At 42.8% G+C, this 22,291-nt stretch overlaps 1 protein-coding gene across 5 annotated transcripts in view; it reads right to left on the bottom strand.

Annotated features, from left to right (window-relative positions):
• The window catches only part of LOC115106643 (signal transducer and activator of transcription 5B-like), a 35,459-nt gene that overhangs the window by 6,000 nt on the left and 7,168 nt on the right, over window positions 1–22,291 (bottom strand). For 4 of the 5 annotated variants that reach the window (XR_010460684.1, XM_029629566.2, XM_029629564.2 and 1 more), the window contains exons 7-18: window positions 21,391–21,542; window positions 20,984–21,139; window positions 13,972–14,151; window positions 8,022–8,109; window positions 6,380–6,502; window positions 5,852–5,944; window positions 5,428–5,634; window positions 4,819–4,913; window positions 4,030–4,172; window positions 3,538–3,693; window positions 3,395–3,446; window positions 2,989–3,096 (exon numbers count right to left, since the gene is read on the bottom strand). Coding sequence is in view for 4 of the 5 variants with exons in the window: in XM_029629566.2 (XP_029485426.1) it covers window positions 2,989–3,096; window positions 3,395–3,446; window positions 3,538–3,693; window positions 4,030–4,172; window positions 4,819–4,913; window positions 5,428–5,634; window positions 5,852–5,944; window positions 6,380–6,502; window positions 8,022–8,109; window positions 13,972–14,151; window positions 20,984–21,139; window positions 21,391–21,542 (1,553 nt within the window). In the remaining variant the exon portion in view is untranslated. The remainder of the gene's footprint in view (window positions 1–2,988; window positions 3,097–3,394; window positions 3,447–3,537; window positions 3,694–4,029; window positions 4,173–4,818; window positions 4,914–5,427; window positions 5,635–5,851; window positions 5,945–6,379; window positions 6,503–8,021; window positions 8,110–13,971; window positions 14,152–20,983; window positions 21,140–21,390; window positions 21,543–22,291) is intronic. The other variant, XM_029629569.2, reaches the window with a different exon arrangement.

Genomic DNA, 22,291 nt, shown 5'->3' with positions numbered 1-22,291 from the left:
TTCTCGCTTAACCCGGAAGCCAGCCGTACCAATGTGTGGAAGGAAACACCATACAGCTGGCAACTGAAGCCAGCATGCATGAGCCCGGCCGCCAGAAGGAGTTGCTAGAGCACGATGGGACAAGGACATCCCAGCTGGCCAAACCCTCCCTTAACCCGGACGACGCTTGGCCAATTGTTCGCGGCCAGTTCCGACACAGCCCAGGATGGATCAAACCAGGATCTGTAGTGACGTATCTAGCACTGATCAGTGCCTTAGAATACTGCACCACTTGGGAAGTCACCGTTAATTTTTTTTATTTTTATAAATACATTTGCAAACATTTCTAAAAACCTGTTTTCGCTTTGTCATTATGGGGTATTGTGTGTAGATTGATGAGGATTTTGTATTTTTAATTAATATATTTTAGAATAAGGCTGTAACGTACTAAAATGTACTGTATAAAACATTGCGCTTGCCAACTTGGTTAGCTATGTTACCGGTTTCAATACAGCAACTGTTTTAGACATGTTTTTTTTAACCAAGCCAGAGAAATAAATCTTTAAAATCAGTACAGAGTGAACGAACAACCAAACACTGTGCAATGAAAGCTTACTGTCACCATCAGACAACAATTCCAAATGTCAGCTTAGAACCCCCCCCCAATATCATTGAATTGAATAGTAAGGAAAGCCAGCGAGCATTTGGCCTCCTTTGGTATGAAAATAATAGTAAATCAGGGTTGAGCTAAACTGAGTGAGCTCAACTTTGAATGGTCCTGGAGTAGAAAAAAAAAAAAAAAAAAAAAAGTGTCAAGGGAAGCCAGCTTGGATTTGGCTTCACACCAATCACAATAAAATAAAATGTAATTGACAGAAAGTGTCATTGTCCTCCAGTGGCTAAAATCGTCCATTTCCTAAATTAGCCATGGATGAAGATCGGGATTTGGACTTGTGGTTTTACTTAAATCTCCGTACCGGCTAATGATTATAATGGCGATTCTGATCTAGCCATAAACTCATACATTGTACGCCTGGCCTTAGATGATTGAAGTTCAATATGTAGTAGGCTAATGTTAACATGCTGGCTCATAGTTGCCCATGAAATAAGTTAGGCTAGCGAGCAAGCAATTTAGCCAGGTAGCCTAGGACAACAAAATCTAATAAGTGTGTACTATATGATGGAGTCATAGACCGTTTCAGCAACATGAAAGAGGATGACATTTGCGTTCCTCTACAAGTAGAGTGAGTCAACACACACAAATCAGTGCCATGTACAGCCACAACATATTTAGCTTACAGTTGATTGGACAAAAACTTTTGGTATTTTTAAGTTGTCACTGTATTAGACTAAGCATAGGTGATTTGGTGTTGAAATGGTGCTGGAATAGTGGAGGCAGCTCCTGTTTTCTTTGCAACTTGCGGTAACTCTGGTTTTAAATCAACAGCTGTTAGGTAGTCCGAAAATGTTGGAAGCAAACCTCAACAACCCCCCCCCCCCCCCCCAATTTCCGCCTAAAATGACATACCCAAATCTAACTGCCTGCAGCTCAGAACCTGAAGCAAGGATATGCATATTCTTGCTACCATTTGAAAGGAAACACTTTGAAGTTTGTGGAAATGTGAAATGAATGTAGGAAAATATAAAACATTTCACAGATCTTTGACAGCTCTGGTAAACGATAACACAAATTTAAAAAACAAAAAAAATGTTTTTTTGTTCCATCTTTGAAATACAAGAGAAAGGCCAAAATGTATTATTCCAGCCCAGGTGCAATTTAGATTTTTTGTGCAAAGTATTAGACGGATTCAATTAACCATTGCATTTCTGTTCAAACTGTTATATAAGACTGCCCAAATGTGCCTAATTGGTTTATTAATACATTTTCAGGTTCATGACTGTGCACTCCTCAAACAATAGCAAGGTATTCTATCACTATAATAGCTACTGTAAATAGGACAGTGCAGTTAGATCAACAAGAATTTAAGATTTCTGCCCATATCAGATAAGTCTATGTCCTGGGACATTTTCTTGTTACTTACAACCTCATGCTAATCACATTAGCCTACGTTAGCTCAACCGTAACGCGTGAGGGACACCGATCCTGTAGAGGTTGTTAAATTAACTTGCTTGACCATGTTGTAAGTCAAGTATCTGATTGTTACATAAAATGTTTTGTGGACTTCACCGGACAAATGTTGCTTTCTGGTTTTTGATGATTCAAACGTGTAGCAAAATTCACATGCGTACTTCACCCATGAGCTACCCAGGTTTTGTAGCACACAGCTTTGACCTACTATAGCCTAATGATAAACATTATTTTAATAGCAGGTCACTGTAAAGTCCATTATGCCGCTGAAGAGTATGAATTAGGCTGTTTGAGAATGTTTGAATCCTAAGCAACCTGCCTACACATTGTTGGAAGTAAAATAGCGCATGAGTGAAATACGCATATTGGGTGCTCATGTGAATTTATTTTATTCTTCGGCTTCAAACCAATTCCTACATAAAACACAATGTAGTTTTTAATTATACATACACACATAAATATATTTACAGATATACATCTATATGGGCTAATAACTTGTAAATATCAACAAATGTGCACACGCGAATCTGCACTTTGATCTGATAAGCGCACCCACTCGCGATGGTGGGATAAAGAAAAATACCGCTCGTAGGTTACCTGTCAGAATTCTCCTCTAGTGCGCTCTACCTACAACAACCTACGACTCAATCTTGCAACGCTAGTTTTGTTGCTTTCAAAGGGTTGGTGATATGTTGATTCAATCACAAGTCCCATATTAGAGGGAAACCCTGATATAAATATATAGTGTAAACTAACGGAGTATACTTGTGCGTCTCTGCGTGAGCTGGTATTTCTTCTGCGTGGCCGTCGTGGGGGGAGGTGGGTAGCCGGGCAAGCACGCAGCTTAGAGGGAACTGCATGTCATCTAATGACTAGTCACTGCTGTACATTGATACTTTCCCCATCTGTAGTGTACTTACATGGGAGGGAAAATTGCAAAGTTGATGGGGTGAGCCACTGACGGGGAGGGTGCCTGGTCCATGTAGGTGGGGTTCCCACTGGACGGCTCAGGGTTGGGAGTAGTGAATCTACAGGGAGGACAGGAAGCACAATCACATTAAAGCTACAGTCTGGGATTTGGGAAACTGTTTACATTTTGGGTATTTACCCATTGATTATTGAAGAATATAACTTAGAAATGCTTCATGAGTCTTTATCATAAACCAAAAGAAAAACAAAGAAAAGTAATTTAGACACAATTGCCCAATTACAAATCGCCATATGATAGGGTAGAGGCTAGCGCCAGATTTGGAATGGGGTATTATTGGTTCAGTATGTGGGTTTAGAAATAGTACAAAATTGTTATATGCATGACAGTATACGTACTCTGGCACAACCTGCTTGATCTGTGGTTTGACGTAGCCATCCACTGCTTTTGCTGAGAGAAAATGAGAACAGACAAATTTGAGATCACCTTAACTTATTTAAGAAACAAAAATAAAGTCAAGGATGAGGAGGAGGGTACGTACAGAGGGGAGGGGTGTAGTACTTGGAGAACACCTCGTCCTTGGACCGGTCGGGATAGAGGAACATAAGGTGGTTGAGGTCACTGATGCGGTCGGCTAGTGAGCGGATGGAAAAGTCTTTGGTGGTGTACGGCATGAGGTTCCACACCAGCCTCTCCCCTGGAGAACAATATCATAGAAAAATATCCTTTCAACCTCAATTTAGCCAGATTAGGCTCATTGACATCACATTTTTGTTGAGGGAGAGACCTGGACTAAGGCGACAGAGAACATCTAAAAGGTCCATTAAGTAGCTTTGTGTACAAGTCACATATTAAGATCATATGCATCTACGTTATGTTAGCCGTTTGTCAACCAACTGAATAAATCGGCAACAACGTTTTTCCTGCCTCAATTACCTACACTCCATCACACGATGTGGAGAACCATGCATAGGCTCATGTATTGGCCCGAAAACACTCTGCTTACTCCTAGGTGGGTAGTAGAGTACAGTACCCGCTTTGTTAGGGTTCTCTGCCACCCAGGCGATGGTGATGCCCCCGATCTCAGAGTCACTGAAGCGGAGCAGGAAGGTCCCGTTGGGCTTGGACATCAGCATGTCCTGGGCCTGCTGTTTATTCACAAAGCCCAAGATCGCCCTGCGTAACACGAATACGCAGTACGTAAACATACACACATGCGTACGCAGTACACACGCACACACACAGTATGGAAGTTAACGTCTCGCAAGCACTCACAAATTCACACACAATATGTAAAAAAAAAAGAAGTTTTTAAACGAGCACACACACGTTCCCCTATTTCATTGCACAATTCTAAAGACATATTTTCACAATAAGAGTATGGTCAAAAGGCTGCTTATTCAACTCATTCCTTTCATCAAAAATGGTCTAATAACAGGGTTAATGGAAAGGCTGAGGCTACAGGAGCGAATTAAACCGCCCCGTCCCACAGATTGTGACAATGTGTGCGAGCAGTAAATTCGATTGTCGTTTATTACAGACAGCTTACAACAGAGGAAGGCACTTTTACAGTTGCAGTTTGTCAAAGTTTGAACACCAGACAAAGACGGCCGATCATGTGTGGGGGTGAGTGAGAACAGGAAGGAGGCGGAAGCGGTAGCAGAGCGAGCAGCAGGTACGTACTTTTTGCTGTTGTGTAAAGTAGATAATCCCGCACGAGCGCAAAAGGTACGGTTGTTAAGCTATAGGGAAGAAGCGTCCAGAAAATTTGGCCACACATCGACTAATGGAAAAGCTCTGAATTGAAGCACTCCTCTCTTACCCGTCATTCCAGTGGGGCTTCAGGTGTTTCTTCATGAGCTCCATGACTCCGTCAAACCACTGCCAGAAAGTGAAGTTCCTCCCTGGCAAGCTCTCCTGTGGATAGCATAGATAATCAAACCTGGTTCACAATACCATTGGTTTTCTTTCTATTGCAAATACTTTGACACTGGCATTGCTGTTAAAGTCTTAAAGATGCAATCCGCAGTAGGGTCAAACAATGCCACTGGCCTCCCCACCACCATTGTTATTGTTGCCGAGCTGAGGAGCGTTGTTGAGAATGGTCAACTAAATTACAATACATAGTGCTCTTTCATTGTGTGTGAAATGAAGTCCAAGGGGCAGAAAAAAATACTGTTGTTTACAGTAAAATTATTTTTGTGTTTAATACCGCAAACGGACGTGGCCGTTTCGTCATTGTGGATTCCAGCTTTAAATCTGTGAGGTAACAATCCCTATTCCAGTGGTTTAATGGTCATGTCGCAGCAGTAGTCAGTGGTGAAACGGTTAGAACTTGTTTGTACTGGGGCCAAGACATGATCATGTGGCGGTAATAATAGTCACTGCTGTGGTAAAGCAATCTAAAAGTCTTAATCAAAAACGGACGTACCCGGTTGAACTGGGCCCAGGACATGGTCATGTTGCGGTAGTCTTCTGGGTTTATGCTGGCGCTGCTGAATGCCTTCTGGGCCAGGAAGACCAGGTTGTCGTCGCAGAGGCCGCGGGCACTGTGCATCTCTGCCTTGTATTTCATGTCTAGGGCTTCACACAGCTGGGGCCACAGTACCTTGTCAGGAACGACAAATGGCACCCTGCCCTGGGGGAGGGGGATGGAGGAGGAAAGCAGAGTGTGTGTATGAGGGAGAGAAAAAGAGGGTTGGAACAGCAAAAAAAAAAGGGAAATCAGGGAAAGAGATAAGAATGATATATACAGGAGTTGTTCCGAAACTTTCCAACGCTTAGATAAACTACAGTGGCAGATAAGAGACAGGGGTGTATGCAAAGTGTCTTCCAGTAAAGTCCAATAAACTCACCGGCTCTGCAAAAGCGTTGTCCCACAGGACCGTTGCCGTGGCGTTGTTGTCTTGACTACCGTGAACTATCACCACGACGGGGAGAGATAATGTCTGGGGGGGGGGGGGGGGGGGGTACAAAATAAAAGTTACACTGACTGCATTAAGTGATTAAATAGACTAATTTAAGTCATCCTACTCAAAGTTCACTAAAGAATGGATGTCAATGAAATGAAAGACATCCAATCTGATCAAAATGATCTTGTATTGTCTCAATCTTGTTGCCCCATTCAATTCCCCTTTCATTTAAGGATGCGGACAATATTTAAACCAAATATCATGGTATCATAGAACATGATCTTTGTAATAGCATTATGATGAGGTATGTTAGAGATTTGCTTCTCTTTGCCTTAAAAACTGCATAAAAAATTTTTTTTTAAAAAGAGGGCCCACAGACTACACAGAATTGAACACAGGATTATTTCGATTTGGATTAAATGTTTAGACAAACTGGGCTCTGGTGTTTCTAGAAGTGGATTTTCCTGTAACCTTGACGTGGAAGACCAGCTCGTTGCCCCCCACGCTGAACTGAGACTCAAACATGACAGTGAACTTCTCCTCTGTGACCGACTCTGCCCCGCGACGGTCCGACCGCTTGATCCGCTTCAGGGACTACACAGCACAGGAGAGACCACAACACAATCTCTGCTTATCGACCACAACTACAAAAATACTGCAACATTTTGACCACATGTACATATATGTATCACAATTTGGCAAAACCACAAAAGGTTTGAGTAAAACGCCAATTAAAATAAATCAGTAATGTAATTGTATTTATAAGTATAACTCATTCTAAGCTAGCGGTTAGAGTGTTTGGCCAGTAACGAATCCCCGAGCTGACAAGGTGAAAAATCTGCCGACGTGCCCTTGAACAAAGCACTTAAACCTAATAGCTCCAGGGTCGCCGTTGATAATGGCGACCCAGGCCGTGACCCCACTCTCCGAGGGTGTCTCAGGGGGAGTTGGGATATGCAAAAAAACACATTTCCAATTCACACATGCGTATCAACCCTTTACACTCGTACCTGTATATAGGTTGAAAATGGCAGATTTGAGCACTGATAAGCCCCTAAATTGGAACAAGCTGGCTGTACAGTTAAACTTAGGCTCTGCGCTTCAAAGCACTTTATGGGTTTTGACTGACAGCCGTTCTGAACTTGAGCACCGCTCGCAACAAGAAATTACCCCAAACCCCTGCCGCTAAATTGGACAACCTTTGCACATTTGTTGTCAGAGATGGAAACAATGTAAATTAAGAGGACTATGTATTGTGAAAGATGAGACATTGAGGATTACATTAAACACCAAAATGTGTACTTCCCCTTTCCATAACATAGTTTCAACGTTTATGATCACCACGTCTGATGTACAGTCACAAGATGACATGGCATCACAACCCTGTGATGTTCTGAACAGAATGAACCGGTTTGTCCATTGTCAAGAAAATGAGCTGCGGAACACACACCTGAACGCACGCATGACTCATTTCTACCTGAATTGCCCTGTGAAAGCCCAAACACTAAGATCATATTTTATAAACGTAGCTGGTCATGTTGGCAATAAAACAAGCTTTCAAATGATGCCCACCTTAGATCGCGATTTATAAAATGGCCCGTTTTTGGATACACCGTAAACAGTAATTGTGTGATGCAGGGCTGTGTTCCAAACAAAACTACAAGTGTGCTTGCTCTAGTTCCTCAACAGCACATAGGGGAGCTCTTGTCGTCATTTTTCTTTTGACTTATGTTGCACCTACCCCACATTTTGCAGGAATATTCTTATCATGTTACTGAATGTATTTTCAGATGTCGTTATCAACAAATGCAGCAAAAAGTACAGTAAATGTAAAATGCACATAAGATCAACTCTGTAATGTTTGGATTCAGTCTTGTGTCAGGTGAACCGTTGTATCCTCAACTTTGGTCTAATAATGCTCCCGTAATCTCCAAATTGTTCCCTTTCAAATGCTACCAAGCTTATGCATGTGCTTTTCATATTTCTTCTGGCCAATTCCCAACGGTGTAAAGGGTTAATACACCTGTACATGTACATTTATCCTCACTCACCATGTTCCTGAAGTGAGCACTCAGGGTTCCTGTGCGTTGGTTGCTTATTTATCCTAACTCACCATGTTCCTGAAGTGAGCACTCAGGGTTCCTGTGGTCCGGTGGTATTCCATCACACAGTTGTTGTTGAGAATTTCTCCACTGCTGTCACTGCAACACAGACAAGAGACATAAATCCGTCAAACTGTTGTGTGCGTGTGTGTGTACATGTACAAATGTGTATATTTGTCAACTTTTGGTTGCGGGTGACAGTAGTGGCCCTAGAATTGGACCGAGTAGAAGTTTCACATTTTGTGTGTGTGTTTAGGGCCATAGCCAACAAAGACAAGTGGTCCGGACCTCAGTAAAAAAATAAAAAAAAATTTTTTTTATTTTTTTTAGGAACTCAATCAGGGCTTTAACTTACTGCTGAAAGTTTGAATACACAAGGTGCAATTTCAAAACTTAGTTGCGCATTAGCAGTTTTCCTCATTATATATCAAATCTTCCACATCACATTCGTAAACAACAGGTGTAGACTAACAGTGAAATGCTTATAGATACTTTTGTACCCGTTTCCTCCAGGCCCTTCCTGGCCATGCAGAAAGAAAGAAAAGAGAGAAATAATAGTAATGCAATAACACAATAACAAAAGTAATAATTAATACACAAAGTAGAACGTGGCTATATACACACGGGTACCAGTACCGGGTTGATGTGCAGAGGTACAAGGTAACTGAGGCAGATACACTTAGGTTGGAGTCATTAAAACTCGTTTTTTAACCTCTCCACACATTTCTTGTTAACAAACTATAGTATTGACAAGTCAGTTAGGATGCATTTCAAGGCCTACCTTCAAACTCAGTGCCTCTTTGCTTGACATCATGGGAAAATCAAAAGAAATCAGCCAAGACCTCAGGATTTTTTATTTTACTTTTTTAAATTGTAGACCACAAGTCTGGTTCATCCTTGGGAGCAATTTCCAAACGCCTGAAGGTACCACGTTCATCTGTACAAACAATAGTATGCAAGTATAAACACCATGGGACCACGCAGCCATCATACCACTCAGGAAGGACACACGTTGTGTCTCCTAGAGATGAACGCACTTTGGTGTGAAAATCAATCCCAGAACAGCAAAGGACCTTGATGAAGTTTCTGGAGGAAACAGGTACAAAAGTATCTATTTCCACAGTAAAACGAGTCCTATATCGACATAACCTGAAAGGCCGCTCAGCAAGGAAGAAGCCACTGCTCCAAAACCGCCATAAAAAAGCCAGGCTACGGTTTGCAACTGCACATGGGGACAAAGATCGTACTTTCTGGAGAAATATCCTCTGGTCTGATGAAACAAAAATATAACTGTTTGGCCATAATTACCATCGTTATGTTTGGAGGAAAAAGGGGGATGCTTGCAAGCCGAAGAACACCATCCCAACCGTGAAGCACGGGGTGGCAGCATCATGTTGTGGGGGTGCTTTGCTGCAGGAGGGACTGGTGCACTTCACAAAATAGATGGCATCATGAGGAAGGAAAATTCTATGGATATATTGAAGCAACATCTCAAGACATCAGTCGGGAAGTTAAAGCTTGGTCGCAAATGGGTCTTCCAAATGAACAATGAGCCCAAGCATACTTCCAAAGTTGTGGCAAAATGGCTTCAGGACAACAAAGTCAAGGTATTGGAGTGGCCATCACAAAGCCCTGACCTCAATCCTATAGGTAATGTGTGGGAAGAACAGAGAAAGCGTGCACAAGCAAGGAGGCCTACAAACCTGACTCAGTTACACCAGCTCTGTCAGGAGGAATGGGCCAAAATTCACCCAACTTATTGTGGGAAGCTTGTGGAAGGCTACCCAAAACGTTTGACCCAAGTTAAATAATTTAGAGGCAAATGCTACCAAATACTAATTGAGTGTATGTAAACTTCTGACCCACTGGTAATGTGATTAAAGAAATAAAAGCTGAAATAAATCATTATATCTACTATTATTCTGACATTTCACATTCATAAAATAAAGTGGTGAACCTAACTGACCTAAGACAGGGAATTTTTACTAGGATTAAATGTCAGGAATTGTGAAAAACTGAGTTTAAATGTATTTGGCTAAGGTGTATGTAAACTTCCGACTTCAACTGCATGTACATATTACTACGAATACAGTGGTTAAGGGCTTGTAAGTAAGCATTTCACGGTAAGGTCTACACCTGTAGTATTCAGCACGTGACAAAAAATTGGATTTGATAGATAAAACCGTAGCAGCAGCATATGTGATGAGTCAAAAACATTACCTCCAAAACGGTCAATGCAGATAACTATTCAACTAAGCAAATAGCTACCCGGACCAACTATTTAGTAGTCTTATGGCTTTGGGATAGAAACTGACCAGGGTCCTGTTGGTTCCAGACTTGGTGCATTGGTACCGCTTGCCGTGCGGTAGCAGAGAGAACAGCCTGACTTGGGTGGCTGGAGTCTGACCATTTCTAGGGCGTTTCTCTGTCACCGCCTGGTGTACCCTCTGTAGCGCCTTGCGGTCGGATGCCAAGCAGTTGCCATACCAAGCGGTGATGAAGCCAGTCAAAATACTTTCAATGGTGCAGCTGTACGTGTTGTGTTGTTGCCTACCCTCACCACCTGGGGGCAGCCCGTCAGGTGTTCAGTCCCAGGGTCCTTTGCTTAGTGATGAGTTGAGGGCACTAAGATGTTAAACATTGAGCTGTAGTCAATGAGTATTTTCACATAGGTGTACCTCTTGTCAGGATGGGAGTGGGCAGTGTGGAGTGCAATAGAGATTGTGTCATCTGTGGAGGAAGTATGCAAATTGGAGTGGGTCCAGGGTGTCTGGGATGATGGCCTTGATGTGAGCCATGACCAGCCTTCAAAGCATTGCATGGCTACAGATGTGAGTGCTACGGGGCGATAGTCATGTAGACAGGTTACCATGGCGTTGTTGGGCATAGGGACAATGGTGGTCTGCTTGAAACATGTAGGTAATACAGACCGGGTCAGAGAAAGGTTGTAAATGTCAGTGAAGACACTTTCCAGAGCATGCATCCTGATTACCGGCTTGGCCCTGTGACCTTGTAAATGTTAACCTGTTTAAAAGTCTTACATCAGCTACGGAGAGCGTGATCAGTCATTTGGAACAGCTGGCACTCTCATGCATGGTTCAGTGTTGCTTGCCTCGAAGCGATCTTTGAAAGCATTTAGCTCGTCTGGTAGGCTCGCATCACAGGTCAGCTCGTGGCTGCGTGTCCCTTTGTAAATCCATGATAGTTTGCAAGCCCTGCTACATCCGATGAGCATCAGAGCCGGCGTAGTAGGGTTTGATCTTAGTCCTGTTGTGATGCTTTGCCTGTTTGATGGCTTGGAGGTCGTAGCAGGATTTATTATAAGTGTCCAGATTAGTATCCCGCTCCTTGAAAGCAGCAGCTCTAGCCTTTAGCTCAGTGCAGCTGTTGCCTGTAATCCCTGGCTTCTAGTTGGGATATGTGCGTTAAGGTCACTCTGGGGACGACGGCATCGATGCACTTACTTAATGATGCCAATTCCATCGGATGAATCCCAGAACATGTTAAAGTCTGTGCTAGCAAAACAGTCCTGTAGCTTAGCATCTGCTTAATCGGACAACTTCCGTACTTCCTGTTTGAGTTTTTGCTTGTAAGCAGGAATCAGGATAGAGAGTTATGGTCAGATTTGACAAATGGAGGGCGAGGGAGAACTTTGTATCTGATTCTGTGTGTGGAGTAATAATACATTTATTTTATATAGTGCTTTTCATTACAAAGAGAATCTCAAAGACGCTGTAAAAACAAAAAACAAATGTAGAGATCTGGCAGGTCTTGAGCGATGGTCTTCCACAACTTCCGACGATAAGTTGTTGTTCAGCAAGGCAATTCAAAAAGGGCTTGGCAGTAGCTTAAGCGAAAGGAGCTTTGATGGCACAGAAAGGGAGCAGCATCAATCAGTTACTTAGACAGGGTTGTAGCTCTTCATCCTTGTTTGTTGACTCCTCCTCCTCTGTAGGTAGGCTGGATAGTCCACTACTAAAGTGTAGCACCCATCTAGGTGATGCTTTGGTAGCTATAAGCGCCAGAAAGACCACAACACCTCGGCAGTAGTCAGTAATAGTCCCCTATGGAGACGGGCATCTCTCAACCCCTCACACCACAGTCCACATTGTTCATCCAACCAGGGCAGGTGGGGGGGGGATGGGGGAGTGCTGAATTGATGTATCATTCAAATGATCGCATAGCATTTTGTTTGGCTAGTTAGCTAGCTGGCTGCCAAACAAAATTACTTGCCATTCGTCCAGCAGCTCCACACTGACTACTGAATAAAGGCGATGGACTTTTGTATCCTCTAGTTGCACAGGTGACATGCTAGAAAGAGCATTTTCCTGTTCGCTTCTGGCCCTATACAGCTCGTTGAGGTTGGTCTTACTGCCAGCATCGGTTAGTGGTGGTAAATAGACACCAGCTGTTTTTGTTGGACAATTAAAAAAATGTAATAAAAAGTCAATACACTGCATTTCAAACATCCAGGAATGATTCATGAATTCAGGCCTTGTAAAATTAAACCTAGAGTAAATATGATCCTTCAACCATAAGACCCACAAATAAGTTAATCATTTAATCAAAATAGTTATATTCACAGATCTGGCTTTCATGTCTATAAATATGCCCTATTTGTTTAAAAAAAACTAACCAGAACCATCCATGTACAATGCACATCCAACAATAATGACCAACTCTGGTAGCAGGCATTATAGAAAGTTAACAGGTCTCAAAAATCTCTCAAGCACAAGCCCAATGCTAGTGAGTAGCCAGCTAATCTTTATATTTAAAGTGCAGCCCTCTTGGATCTATTTGCTTTGCTAACAAGGTAGAACAGTTGAACTGTTATGAATACACCCTCCTGTCTGTCTCCAACCGTTTGAACGATAGGTCGTTCACTTTGTTTAGATGTTGAAATCAAATGGCCTACCTGGATAAGATGCTAATTTCTCAGAATGAGAACGATTTGCCAATTCCTTATGCATCTATTTTATGCTCATTGCACATTTATAACACACAGACTAGACAGCTAGCCCATAAGTCTGTTGCTAAAATGTTGCTAGCGGTACAGCAATACGGTGCACAACTAACTGAGCATACATTTTCCACAATCAGTTTCATTGAGTGTGAAAAACCCAGCAGCGTTTGAGTTCTTAACACACTAAAACTGGTGCACCTGGCACCTACTACCATACAACGTTCAAAGGCACTTAAATCTTTTGTCTTGCCCATTCACCCTCTGAATGGCACATAAAACAATGTCTCAAGGCTTGAAAATCCTTCTTTAACCGGTCTACACTGACTGAAGTGGTTTTTAACAGGCGACATCCACAAAGGTATGACAGCTTTCACCTGGATTCACCTAGTCAGTGTGTAAAGGAACAAGCAGGTGTTCCTAATATTTTGTACACCCAGTGTAATCGGTTTCTCTCTGTGTCCATGTGACCAATTATGATCCAACCTCCTGTGATGCAAATCGAGGTTAGTGATCGATGTTCTGATGTCCAGAAGGTCTTTTCGGTCATAGGAAACAATGGCGGAAACATTATGTACAAAAAATGTTAAGATCTGTGCAACAAAAAAAAGAATTGGTCAGGAGACCGTAAAACGGCAGCTATCCATTACAGCGCGATTCTAAACAAAATCACTGACAGTCACTGAATTAGCCCGTCTGTAAAAGACAAACTAAATGTAATTGGTAAATTAGTCTAGGTCGTCTAGCTAGCTATCTACACCTGTAATAATCATGGCTGAATTATAGACCGGGCATGCAGGGCACTATTTGTTCCATCACTCTGATATATTAACATGGCATAAGTCATGGAAAAGAGTAAAATTACAGGAAATAAGCTTTAAAACGGCAAACATTTCTCCCCACCCCCATCCGGACATCACCAAAACACAGACCCTGGCTATGGCCCTGTGTGTGTCTGTAAGTGTGTATGCCTGTCAGAGGGTGTGTGTGTGGCTTCTCACTTGCGGGTGCTCTCATTCTTGAGAAGGGCCTTGGCCTGCTGCTCGCTGACGATGACTGCCTTGACCTGTGGGGGGTTCATGTGCACGTTGAGCTTCCCGCCCACCAGTAGGCGCACAGTCGCCGCAAACTTAGTCTGGGTCTTCAGCACCTGGGGGGGCTGCTTCTCGATGATAAACGTACTGATAGGTGAGGGATTGAGGGAGGTGGAGGGGGGGATGGATGTAGCAAGGGAGGAAAGATGGTTGGGTAGAAAAAGAGAGTGAGAGAAAGTGGGTAAATACTGCATTTAAAAGATTAGAGGCTGCGTACAAGATAAAATGACATGACCTACAGATTGTAGGGGTGTAACGGTACACGGATTCACACCAAACCGTTTTGGGATCTCAGTTTGGGACGCACTTTGAAGCTGAATGAATACATAATAGATCTAACACACTAGGCCTACAGGCTGCCTACACGGTTGTACGCCTCGAGGAAAATCGGAGCAGAATCTCTCGTCATCTGGCTATTCCGTTAAAGCAACTAGAGCCCATCACCCCAGTATTCCGTGCACCAGAGCAAAACAAATAACTACACCTCCCCTCTGCATTCAAGCAGCCCTTCGCAGCAGATTCTGATCGGGCCTAAGAAAATCAAGAGAGAAATAGGTATGTTTATAGCCACGGATATGCACCCATTCTCGGTGGTTGAGAAGAATAGGGGGTTTCAGGACCTTGTGAAAGTGCTTGTGCCACATTACGAACTTGGCTCTCTCGCACTGACTTCAGCAAACAAGCAGTACCCGCTCTACAAGCAAGCTGAAGCAGAAGTCGTCAATGCACCCGGTGTTGTGCTCATTACAGGTGGATGGACCTCCAGGGCTTCTTAACAGTGACAGCCAATCACATTACCCCGGAGGGTGAAATGAGAAGTACGTGCTACAGACACGCCACCTTTATGAGTCACACAAGTGCATATTTCTCTTTGTAAGAGAACCTTATAGCATAGGTCTACGCAATGTCAGCCATGTTTACATATTGATTTCAAACCCATATTGCACTTTATTTTTGTGTTAATTTAAGAAACTACAAAGTGTTGGTGTTCCTGATTGTGCTCTTATCAGGCATTATATGACTTATGATCATATACTGAACAAAAATATAAAACATGTAAAGTGTTGGTCCAATGTTTCATGACCTGAAATAAAAGACCCCAGAAATGTGTTTACATCCATGTTAGTGAGCATTTCTCCTTCCACCTGACAGGTGTGGCTTATCAAGAAGCTAATTAAACAGCATGATCACCACACATGATCATTACACAGGCCACTTTAAAAATGAGCAGTTTGTTACACAACACAATGTCCACAGATGTCTCAACATTGAAGTCGTATGCAATTTGCATGCTGACTGCAGGAATGTCCACCAGAGCAGTTGCCAGAGAACTGAATGTTCATTTCTGTACCAGAGAATTTGGCTGTATGTCCAACCAGCCTCACAACAGCAGAACGTGTAACCATACCAGCCCAGGAACTCCACATCCGGCTTCTTCCCCTGCGGGATCGTCTGACGCCAGCCATTGACACAGCTAAGGAAACTGGGTTTGCACAACCAAAGAATGTCTCCACAAACAGTCAGAAACCGTCTCGGGGAAGCGCATCTCCGTGCTCGTCGTCCTTCCCATGGTCTTGACCTGACTGCAGTTCGGCATCATAGCCAACTTCAATGGGCAAATGCTCAACTTCGATGGCAACTAACACACTGGAGAAGTGTGCTCTTCATGGATGAATCACGGGTTCAACTGTACCGGGCAGATGAAACATGTTGAAAGGACCTGTACACAATTCCGGATAGATGAAAATGTCCCAGCGGCCTGCATACTCAGACATGCCACCCATTGAGCATGTTTGGGATACTCAGTAAGACAGCATATTCCAGTTTGCACCAATATCCAGCAACTTCGCACAGCCATTGAAGAGGAGTGGGACAACATTCCACAATCAACAGTCGGATCAACTCATTACAAAGGAGAAGTGCGAGGCAAATGGTGGTTACACCTGATACTGACTGGTTTTCTGATACAATTATCCCCAAAATGTGTGAGGTGGAAACTTTCCGTGGGAATATAAAGCAAATTAATATTGAGTTTATTTTTACAGGGACAGTGCACATTAATCAACGTTTCAGTAAAAGTGCCGGTTTTAGCCAGCCGGCTACTTTTCAACCGCAGTCCCTGGGCAGATTATTAAAAACAATTACAATATAGACAATCATTGAGCACACGCAGCGCAACATAGGACAAGCAAGACGTAGCATACAGACAGAGCAACATAGAACAAAAAGCAGCCAGATAAAATTCATAAAAGCAACAGTGTTTCCACACCTCACAAGCTACAGACATGGAAAGAGGCAATACACCGCTAGGGATTATGATCACAAATCTGATTGACCTTTAGCCATGTATTCATACATTTTGTAAAAGTGTGATAGGTGGTGCAGTTGTGTGTGTGTGTGTGTGTGTCTGATGGCAGTGTATTCCAGACATGGGAAGCTCCCACAGAGAAAGCGTATTCACTAAAGGTGCTTTTCCTTAAGGGAACTATAGTCAACTCTCATCGCAGACCTTATGGCAGCAGATCCACATGTTTGGGTTTTCTGTTTAACAACAATACTGAGTGGAGGGGGAGCCAGGCCATTTAGGATCGTGAATACAAGACATGTGGCGGTGTATTGCACAAGATTTTCCAAACTCAGGAGCTCATGCTTTCTGAGGATGTAACAGTGATGATGGCTATTGGGCTTCCTATCGAGCACTTTGAGAGCCTGTTTGTAGACAGACTGAATAGCCATCCTCAACAAGGTTAATACCAATTAAATGTAGATGTTTTTTGCATTGGATATATTTACCATACAGAAACAAATATTTTACCTTATCATAAGTAGACATAATTGGAAATTATTAAATCCTTCCAATAAAAATAAAAACATTTAGTTACGAATTGAACTTCAAATAAGTCACATGGGATGATTTCATTGGACAAAAGGGAATATTGATTGATCCATCGCATCTCCCAATAACATTTTCAACATACATCTCTAAAATGATAGTCTAGAAATTAAAGCTTTGGTTGTCTTCCTCTCAGGCTTCCATGTCTTCTCCCTGGACTTCCTCAATGTCCAATTTTTGAACATCAGACTCTTGAGGCCTCATCTTCACAGTTACTTTCCTACCCTGTTGAGGATAGCTCGTTGTCGGGCGCAAAAAGACTCAAATTTCCCTGGATGGCCACCAAATTTTCAACCCTTGTATTGGTTAGCCTGTTGCGTGCTTTGGTGTGTGTGTTCCCAAACAAGGACCAGTTGCCCCCTGAAGCGGCTGATGTTGGTGGGATTTGGAAGACGGTGGAGGCAACAGGGGAAAGAGCCTCAGATCCACAAAGTCCCTTCCACCAGATGAGACATGTTGGCACAACTGCCATATTGCATCTCCATCCCAAAGCCCTTGCTTGGAAGCGTACTTTACCAGACCTCCAAGAACCTTGCCCTCATCCAGGCCATGGTGGTGAGATACGGTAGTGATGACACTATAGGCCTTGTTGATCTCTGCACCAGACAGGATACTCTTGCCAGCATACTTGGGGTCTAACATGTACGCTGCGGCGTGTATGGGCTGCAGGCAGAAGTCTGCACGCTTTTTGATGCAATTCAGAACTGCAGTTTCCTCTGGTAGGAGTTCGCAGGGCAGTGAAGTGGGCAGGGTGGTATGGATTTCTTCTCTTACATCTGCAAGCAGAGTGTGAACATCAAACAGAATGGCATGGTCTCCCTCAATCTGTGCAATGGCTACTGCTATAAGTTTCAAGATTTTCAGGCTGCTTACCACTCTCTCCCAAAATACATCATCCAGGAGGATCCTCTTGATGGGGCTGTCCATATCGGCAGACTGTGATAGGGCCAATTCTTGGAGACTCCTTCCCCTCCAGGAGACTGTCAAACATGATGACAACACCACCTCAACAGGTGTTGCTGGGCAGCTTCCATGTGGTGCTCTTATTCTTCTCACTTTGCTTAGTGAGGTAGATTGCTACTATAACATACCTAACCATTTCCTTGGCTCTCTTGTAAAGTGTATCCATTGTTTTCAGTGCCATGATATCCTTGAGGAGCAGATTCAATGCATGAGCAGCACAGCCAATGAGCGTGATGTGGGGGTAGGACTCCTCCAATTTAGACCAAGCAGCCTTCATGTTAGCAGCATTGTCTGTCACCAGTGCAAATACCTTCTGTGGTTCAAGGTCATTGATGACTGCCTTCAGCTCATCTGCAATGTAGAGACCGGTGTCTGTTGTCCCTTGTGTCTGTGCTCTTGTAGAATACTGGTTGAGGGGTGGAGATGATGTAGTTAATTATTCCTTGCCCACGAACATTCGACCACCCATCAGAGATGATTGATTTCTCTATGATTTGCTTGACCTTCACTAAACTCTGTTGAACTCCGCATCCAGCAAATGAGTAGATCAAGCATTTCTGGTTGGAGGGGTGTATGCTGAGCGAAGAACATTCAGAAATCTCTTCCAATACACATTGCCTGTGAGCAGCGGTGAACCAGTTGAATGTCTTGCTCGAGCTGTGTATGCGTCGGACTACATTCCTCCATTGAGTCAAAAATAACTTCTGATTCCAGGAGGACCATGAGCTGTTGCTATCGATAAGTTGTCTGATCCATCATTTTCACCTCGAATAGAAGTAGAGGGACTTTTGTCAGAGGTTGCTTGTTGTGAGCGCTGAGGGAACTTGATGCACTTGGCCAGATGATTCTGCATCTTTGTTGCATTCTTCACATATGATTTGGCACAGTATTTGCAAATGTACACAGCTTTTCCTTCTACATTAGCTACGGTGAAATGACTCCACCCATCAGATAGTGCCAGTGGCATTATCCTGTAAAGATTAGAAAAACAATTGTAAAAAGAATATAAATAAAAAATAATATTCCATGTACAGATAAATAGTTAGGCAGTTAGATTAAACAACTCATTTGTAAGATAAATGTTGTCAAATGAAAAATGTATGGAAACAGGTGAATTAACACTCCTCAGCAGGCTCAAGCAAGATAAAACCCACATGATCACAAAAAAAACTAACTAGCAGAAATTGTTAACAAGTTAGAAATTACTTTAACCTGTTGCTTCTACCCGGGACGCTTGCGTCCCAACTAGAGCTCTGGAAATGCAAATGCGCTACGCTAAATGCTAATAGTATTAGTTAAAACTCAAAAGTTCATTAAAATACACATGCAGGGTATCGAATTAAAGCTACACTCGTTGTGAATCCAGGCAACAAGTCAGATTTTTAAAATGCTTTTCGGCGAAAGCATGAGAAGCTATTATCTGATAGCATGCAACACCCCAAAAGACCCACAGGGGACATAAACAAAATAATTAGCATTTCGGCGTTACACAAACCGCACAATAAAATAGAAAACATTCATTACCTTTCACCATCTTCTTTGTTGGCACTCCTAGATGTCCCATAAACACTATTTGGGTCTTTATTTCGATTAAATCGGTCCATATAAAGCCTAGATATCGTTATATGTAGACTGTGTGATAAACGAAAAAAACATTGTTTCAAAACGTCATTTTTTAAAATTCAAAAAGTCGACGATAAACTTTCACAAAACACTTCGAAATACGTTTGTAATGCAACTTTAGGTATTAGTAAACGTTAATAAGCAATAAAATTCATCAGGAGGCGATGTAAAGATTATTAGCTGTCCGTCTGGAAAAATGTCCGGCTAGAAACTCAACGAAAATATCCGGTCCTAGACCGGATTAGATACGGTGTCCTGTATGTGTTTGACCAAGAAAAAACTCGAAGGGAAATGACAAGACTCTAGACACCCTGTGGAAGCTGTAGGTACTGCAACCTCAGTCAATTAATTGTGGTTCACGTTTATCAATGGGTTCAAGTAGCGCATGGATATATTTTCCCCATTTTCAGTGATCAGTTTTTCCTGTGCTTTTCGATGTAAATGCCGTTCTGGTAAAGCCACAGCAGTGATTTAACCAGTTTTTTAAACGTCTGAGTGTTTTCTATCCACACAGACTAAGCAAATGCATATACTATATTCCTGGCATTAGCAGGGCGCTGAAATGTTGCGCGATTTTTAACAGAATGTTCAAAAAAGTAGAGGGTCGACTGAAGAGGTTAAACACTTTGCTGTATGCTACTATTTACAAGTTAACAAAAAATAATGTCATAAAATATATTCACCCCACCCAGTAATGTAATCAAAACTTACCAGAAAGCACGTAGTCCTTGGCTCAGACAGTGTAGTAGTGTGGGCTCAATAGCATATCATTAGTGTGCAAGAACTTGAGAATCAGCTGTACATGTGATGGAAGAATGCACTGTGCATGCAGAGGGTTGCAATTCCATTGGGGATAGTTTAACCAAAATATGCCACAAAATCTAGAATTGCCTAATTTGTATCCCACAAAAAAAGGTTCACTGTTATAAGCTAATATTTTTAAGCAAAATCTCCCAAATTCAAGGGCTTAACTTCCCATGGAAAGTTCCCGACCCTTTGCAACCCTATCCACATCCACACCTTTTTTTTAAGGTATATGTGACCAACAAATTCATATCTATATTCCCAGTCATAGATTTGAAATGAATGAATTTATCCCGATCGACTGATTTCCTTATATGGACTGTAACTCAGTAAAATCTTTGCATGTTGCGTTTATATTTTTGTTCAGTATATATAGAATCTGGACCAACACTTTGTATTTTCTTAAATAATCAAAAATGAGTTCCATTAGACTGGAATTGGAGGCAAATGATTACAAATACAAACACGCAGAACTATCGGGCTATACTGCCCTGAGCATGCAGTTCTGCAAACTAGTACAGAAGCACATACACACTCACATCATGATCAGCACATTAACAAACCTGGACTCTTTGCATTATTGTGGATAACCTGGAAAACAAACGCCACATGCCTCCCCCACACACCCACCCCTACCTGGTGACGAGAGCGGAGATGATGTCGGTGATGTCAGAGTTGAGCTTGGTGAGCAGCTCCTCCATTGGGCCAGGCAGAGGTAGCTGCTGGGTCAGGTGTTCGGCCCGCCGGATCTGCTGCCGGTTCTGCCAGATCAGGTCCGCTAGCTTTTCACACCTGGAGAGGGGAACAAGAACAAGCCCCCAAGAAAAAACACACATAAGCAGAGATGCGCACACACAAAAACAGAATCAGAGTGAGGGATGGGAAAGCGGTTTGTGTTCAATTTGTAAAGGAGAGTGGCTAGAGAGAGACTAAGTGGCACACCAGCGCCAGGAGCGCTAAAGCACCCCTACCCCGCAACCCAAGAGGAGCGTCGCCAGCATCGACTGCAATGGACAGCTGGGAGTGTGTGTGGTGGGACTCACCAGGACTGCAAGACATCCAGTCCCCCCTCAGTGGGTCCCCCGTTGCCGGCCAGCTGCTGACGTCTCTTCCACTGGATCAGCTCCTCATCCAGGATCAGCGTCTGCTGCTTCCTCAGCTGGCCCAGAGTCTTCTGGTGCTTCTCCGCCAGGTCCTACACACACACAAAATAAATAAAAATAATTTAAAATCAAATGTTACTTTTTTTTTTTAAATTGCAAACGCACACAAATGGAGAGACACACACGCAAGCTAGGTTTCCATCCAATTGGCGACAGATTTTCATGCGAATATTCTAGAATCTGCTTAAAGAAAATATGTGCATGTTCCCACCAGTGGCATGTTTTTTTTGTGGATTTAAAATATAAAAAAAACAGTCAACTCAAGTACACACAAAATGTACTTTATTGCTTAAGTTTTCATGTACCGAATAAAAATCTGAAGTTCAACATGTTTCCGGCGCATTTTCAAATCTACCGATAGTTTTGTCACAAGAACTGTTGCGTTAAATAGCAAATGTGCCTACTCTGGTCTTGGCATGTGCACTCTAGCCAACAGCTGGCAGATACAGTGTGGGTAGGCTAGTCTACATGATGACATTATTATGGATAAGAGAAAGAAGAGTTTACTTGTCTAACGGCATCGATCATCATGTCACCAGAATAAGACCCTCCATATTTATTGGAAAGGAGCACCAAGCTCATAACCATGCACTTCCACCACCCTGTGTAGTTCATTAGAACTTATTTTTTGTATTTTACCACCCTTTTCTCCCCAATTTCGATCAATAGGTCCTCCAAAACATCCCCCGCCAAACCCCATTTAACCTGGGAGCCAGTCGCACCAATCTGTCGGAGGAAAAACCGTTCAACTGACGACCGAGGTCAGTCTGCAGGCGTCCAG

This window comes from Oncorhynchus nerka, linkage group LG23 (genome assembly GCF_034236695.1).
Source record: "Oncorhynchus nerka isolate Pitt River linkage group LG23, Oner_Uvic_2.0, whole genome shotgun sequence".
Lineage (NCBI taxonomy): Eukaryota > Metazoa > Chordata > Actinopteri > Salmoniformes > Salmonidae > Oncorhynchus > Oncorhynchus nerka.
The sequence above is the reverse complement of the archived record's forward strand: the minus strand, read 5'-3'. Positions and strand labels throughout refer to the sequence as shown.